Source organism: Sphaeramia orbicularis, chromosome 20 (genome assembly GCF_902148855.1).
Source record: "Sphaeramia orbicularis chromosome 20, fSphaOr1.1, whole genome shotgun sequence".
In the NCBI taxonomy this organism is placed as follows: Eukaryota; Metazoa; Chordata; class Actinopteri; order Kurtiformes; family Apogonidae; genus Sphaeramia; species Sphaeramia orbicularis.
Window position 1 is genome coordinate 7,818,606 of NC_043976.1, and position 5,662 is coordinate 7,824,267.

General features: G+C 38.4%; 1 protein-coding gene across 1 annotated transcript in view; it reads left to right on the plus strand.

The window, feature by feature from the left end:
• Window positions 1-361: 361 nt before the first annotated feature.
• vipr1b (vasoactive intestinal peptide receptor 1b) overlaps window positions 362-5,662 on the plus strand; it is a 67,499-nt gene continuing 62,198 nt past the window's right edge. The window contains exon 1 of the mRNA XM_030123788.1: window positions 362-516. Within this exon, the coding sequence (XP_029979648.1) occupies window positions 463-516 (54 nt within the window). The 5' untranslated portion in view covers window positions 362-462. The remainder of the gene's footprint in view (window positions 517-5,662) is intronic.

Sequence of the window (5,662 nt, forward strand, 5' to 3'; positions counted from 1 at the left end):
CATCTTTAGTGATAACTTCTCTCTCATATTTATGCATTAGCAATTACAGGAAGAGGATGCACCAGTGCGATTTGGATAATGGACTAAGTAGCTGACTGCATTTATTTTAAATGAGCAGTGGATCCTAAAATCGCAGCAGACTTAACAACAGACTTTACTGTGGGCTTTGGGATCGCTTAATGAGTGTTTTTCGTACTAACAGCAGCATCCTCTAACAAGCCGTCTCCTGGGACCAGCGGTGTGGAGTTATGAATGGTGAGGCGACGGAGAAGGAGGAAGAGGAGGAGGAAGAGGAAGAGGAGGAAGAGGAGGGGCGGCTACGGGCAAATAGATGCAGCAGCTGGAGAAGCGCACTGAGCGAACGCACGGTCCGGAGCTGCGGCGGCGGCTCCACAACACCAACCTTTTATTTAGGAAGAAGTTTAGACAAATATTGAGGAATAAGTGCAAAATTTAAAAAGGATGGATGCTTCACGACTGTTGTTTTCAGTCCTACTCCTCAGATACTTGTTAAAAGTAAGTACGCATGCGATAGTTCATCCATTGTGTGTGCGTAAAAGTAAAATATTCTGAATGAGAAGAGTTTATTTGCTATCTATCTATCTATCTATCTATCTATCTATCTATCTATCTATCTATCTATCTATCTATCTATCTATCTATCTATCTATCTATCTATCTATCTATCCTCTCTTTGTCTGAGTCAGTACTTGTAAATGTGTCATAAACAATGCCACCTATGCAGGGTACTCACACTGAGATTACACTGCTGCAAAATAAAATATGAATGAGAATAATATTTATTGTAGGAGGCTGTGTGTTTGAGTTATAGTCTTTTTTAATAAGTGCTTTGTGATCAGATACCATAAAGCTGCTGAAGACCTCCAGATTTTAATTGGTTGGATAAAATAGTTTTAGTAAGGAGTCAGTGCTGCTGCCGCTGAAGATGACTTAAACAGCTCATGCTTGGGCTTATTTTGTCATAAATAGATGAAGGTTACTTACCTTTTTATTGCATTCATTGTATTTCATTCATTGCCATCTTTCTTCCTGAGGCCATAAATGTAAGTGTTCTGATTTCATATTTCCCAGCTGTGCACCCTTTCTGCATAGACAATGGGATGGAAAATTGGATGGAACATTGACACATGAAAATATGTCACCTTTTAGGGCCACTGTGCTTTATTGTGCACTTACATTTCCAATAATTTTAAATTCACATCATGGGAATTGAACAAGCCGTGAAGGACTTTGAGTTCAGGTCAACCTTAAACTGGAATTATCTACAGCGTGGAAGATGAATATCTACTATTCCGCTATAATTTGCAACAGAAGTTTGGTCTTTTTATTAGGCTTGCCAAGATCCAAGTTTTCAGTGTCACCTTTATTTTCAGAGGTGTTTTATCTTTATTAAAAACTGCCTGGAGTGTTTTTTTTACGGCTGTTCCTTTGGCACACGACTTGGTTTCACTCCATCGTCTTATCTTTGAGTCATCTCTTAACATGAAAGCATGAAGAAAAGCAAACATTTTTATAGAAGACAGACTGTAAAGAGCTTTCTGATTGTGGTAATGAGTGGGTGCTTGTGGCTTTATTTAATACCTGTTCAAAGAAGTTCAGCGGGTCACTCAGAGTGCACAGTGAATGTTGAGGCAACCGTGTGAACATGTCGTCCACCTCTTTTCTGTCAGTTGTCAGACATCAGACGTACCTCGAGGCTTTAAGATATCAGTCACACACGTCCTTTGTTGATGTATTTTAATGGCTCGTATATGCGCAAGTGTGGAAAACATTTAATGGGTTATTGGTTTGCTCCTGGTGTGCAACATTTGTGTCATGGTCCACAAACCTCGGTGGCCGTTTTTCAATAACATCCCCTGCCATGTTCTATCAGTGAGGAGCTGTGGTGTTGAGGGGAACGCAGAAAATCCTATAAGTGGTTAAAAAGTGGTCTGTTAGTGGCTGCATGTCACTGTTATCTGTTTAACACAATGCAGATGGGAGGGGAGGAGACGGAGTGGGAAATAATGACCTTGCATCTGCAGAGACAAGAAGCTTTCTGAAAATAAACTGAATGTGTGGGACTAATTTCAACACTTGACAATATATAACAGCCACAATATACGCTAACTCATTCTGTTGTACATATAGTTCCATTCCACTATGTATTTGTCAGCTGAAGTCATTAGTTATTTTTAAGGTGAGGACTGTACATGATGGAAGATATAGCAACACTTTATTAAAGATTACAACAGATGGTTCTTTGACCAGGGCACATTTAAGATGATTTAAGGTTTAAGATGCAAACAATTCTAGTGATTTTTGTCTTTAGACTTATCTTTTGGTTTCATTTCAGTCAATGTTCAAATCATCATATCTCAAAGTAAAAAAATAAAGTTGACCAAACGTGTATTTCATATCAGAACTTTTTTTCTCCTCCTCCATAAATCATCTCATCATGACCCCACAGATTTATCTGGCGTTACTGTTTAGAAATTTGAGGTCCGTAAAACTCTAACTTCAACAGAAACACAATGTGATAACCAGTGTTGTGCAAGTTAATTCCAAACTTTAATACATTACAGATTACTTGTTACTGTTATTTAAAAGTAATTCCTGACCTTACAATATTAATGTCTCAGAATTGTAATGTGTTACATGACTCTTGTATTACTTTTGAGTTACATACAGACTGTCGTCATAAATGGTGTATGCACAGTAGAACCCCCCCCCCCCCCCCCCCCCCCCCCCCCAAGTATGAAATAGGAGAGCCTTGGGACGCATAAATTTGCGCCCTGAAGTACACGTGTATATGTGTGCTCAGTAAGTAACGCTACGGTCTACGATGTTTGAATCCCAGCAGGAACACTTGCATTTTTTCATAATTTTACATGTTCAAAAGGGGCGTGGCGCCGAGGATGCCGATAGATAGATCTGCAATCAATAAAGAATTCTAACTAGTCATTAAATAGAACTTTCCTGTTGCATTTTTGATTCCTTAGGTCTCACGGTCTTTTTTTTTTTTTTTTTTTTAATTTGTGCATTTAAATCATGGGCGAAAAGTGTGTTGTAATGCAAGAGCTATTGAACATGTACAGAGTAAAGTATTACTGAAAATTGATTAGTAACGCCTCACACTACTGTGTTACAGCAAAAAGTAATCCATAACTGTAATGCATTACTTTTGTAACCCTGGTGATCACACTAATGCTTTACTATTAATAATGAAGTTCTTCAGTGCATTTAATAATATATCAGTCAGAAGGACCAAAATTGTTTAACTAAACTTTTCCACTAATACTAATGTACTTTTTAATGCAGGAATTTACTTGTAATGCAGTATTTTGATGTAGCCTTTTTGGTACATTTACTTACTTTAACAGATCTGAGTACTTTGATGCACAATGTGTTAATATCTGAGCTTTAGATATGCTGGTTCATTTCTGGATGACAAATATTTACCTTGTCGTACAGATCTCACGCATGCAACTACATTGTCAGTGTTGACTCTGGGTTAATTTTTTTTGCTTGGCTTTAAAATAGCTTTTTCCTGTTTAACTGCTAATCAGCCATAATTGTAACAACATGAGGTGTGCATGATGTACATTTTGCTCTCAAGTGAAATGTGGGATGGGGGGGTAAACAAATTACTTTGCTTTTTGTGGCCACACACATACACAGTTACACACTTTACCTTTAATTTTCCTGTCAGCCTTGCTCATTTTTTATTTGATCATTACCTCAGACAAGGGCGAGACTGGCAGCATTTAGAAAAGACAGCAATTACTAAAATCTCGAAGCAACAGCGATGACAGCCCTCATGAGGAGTTCTGAGCCTCCAAACTGTCAAAGCTAGTAGGTATTTATGTGATGTTTTGCTCATAGAGGCGCTCTGTGTCCCTGAGGCTCGGCAGAGCTTCAGTTATCATCTACATAATGGAATTGACGTTTTGATTAACAGTGCAGCCCAGTGATCTCAATGACCGATGTGTAGATATTACTGTTTTTTTTGCATGTTTCAGCATCTCTAACTGGCTGCCACTTAATATTTGTTTACAGCAGTTGAGCTCAGGCATAAATCACTGTCGAGACCCTTCCTTTCTTCTCTGGTAACTGTAAAGATTAAATGTCCCCCAAATTCAGCCACTCCCATAAATCACGTGGACTTTGTGATTGTTTTGTTAACTTTGGTCCTCTTCTTTGTGTGTTCTGGCTGATTCCACAATATACAGAGTAATACATGAACTAATAAACCACCTCCATGCAATGAAACAAGCTTTATCCCATCAACTAGAAGTACAAGTCTAAGCACACATGTCTGTTTTGCCCCCTGGACTTTCCCCCCTGTTTTCTACTGTTTGTGCAGCATTAATGATTTTCAGGAAACTTGAGGTTTGTTAAGTTACCCAAAGACCAGAAGAAACAGAAACATGTTCTCCACTTTCAAACCAAGCAGAATAATAATAATAATAATAATAAAAAAAACTGGCTGAAAGGGTAGATTTTTTTCTGCCAGCAGCTAGTTTACTTATCTTCACATGAAGATTGGTAGCCTGCACAACAGAAGAGCAAGGCATTATTAAATTATACACTCGGCCACTTTATTAGGTACACCTGTTCAACTGCAAATGAATGCATATTTGTAATGGGCTCATCACATGGAACATCATTACATGCAACTCAGTGCATGTAAGCCTGTAGTCATGGACAAGCTGATATGCTGAGGTTCAGAATGGAGAAGAAAGGTGATTTGCAAGTCTTATAAGTCTGAAGTTTTTTGTGGCTGACCTCATATTCTAGAAACTCAGACCAGACCATCTTTAGAGTTTACAGATAATGAGAAGAAACCACAGGTTACAAGTGTGGCATTCAGAGGAGCATCTCTGAATGCACAACTTGTCAAATGTTGAAGCAGATGGGTCACAACAACAGCATATACTCTCACCAGCCACTTTATTCTGTACTCATGGGACTTGTAAGCCGTACCTAAAAAAGTGGCCAGTAGGTATATGTCCACTGTCTGTCCACATGATTTTAATGTCTTGTGTCTTTGCTGGTTGTCTAGCCACTTCATGTTTTCTGTACCACATCAAGAAACCCAATTAAAATCATGTTGGTTTAATAAATGATTTTTTTTTGTTAATTATTAATCATAGAAAACCTAATATTAGATACTTAACTGGAGGTGCTGTTAAATGTTGTTGCCAGAGGGAGCTGTGTTAGTTCCTTTCTGCTTTTTTTTTTTTTTTAATTCATTATTACAAGTTATGCTGGATGCATATCAGTAAGCAACAGACATTTTATAACTTTTATTTTAGTCCATTAGCTCATTCATTGATTCATTTTCTGAACCACTTGCAGGAATGCTGGAGCCTGTCTCACAAACCAATAGGCAAAGGCAATGAGCTGGCGTCAGTCCTGCGCTGGTTCATCACAAAGCTGAAGCACACAGACAAACAAATCTGTGGCCAATTTAGATCAAACAGTTAACCTATTAATATGCATGTCTTTGGATGGTGGGAGGCTGGAGAGAATCCAAGCAGACACAAACTCAGGGATCAAACCCAGGACCTTCTTACTGTGAGACATCATTGCTCCACGGTGCCTTTTTCTGTCAAATGTCCAGTATTAATTTTGTTGCCCACACTGAGTCAATAGAACA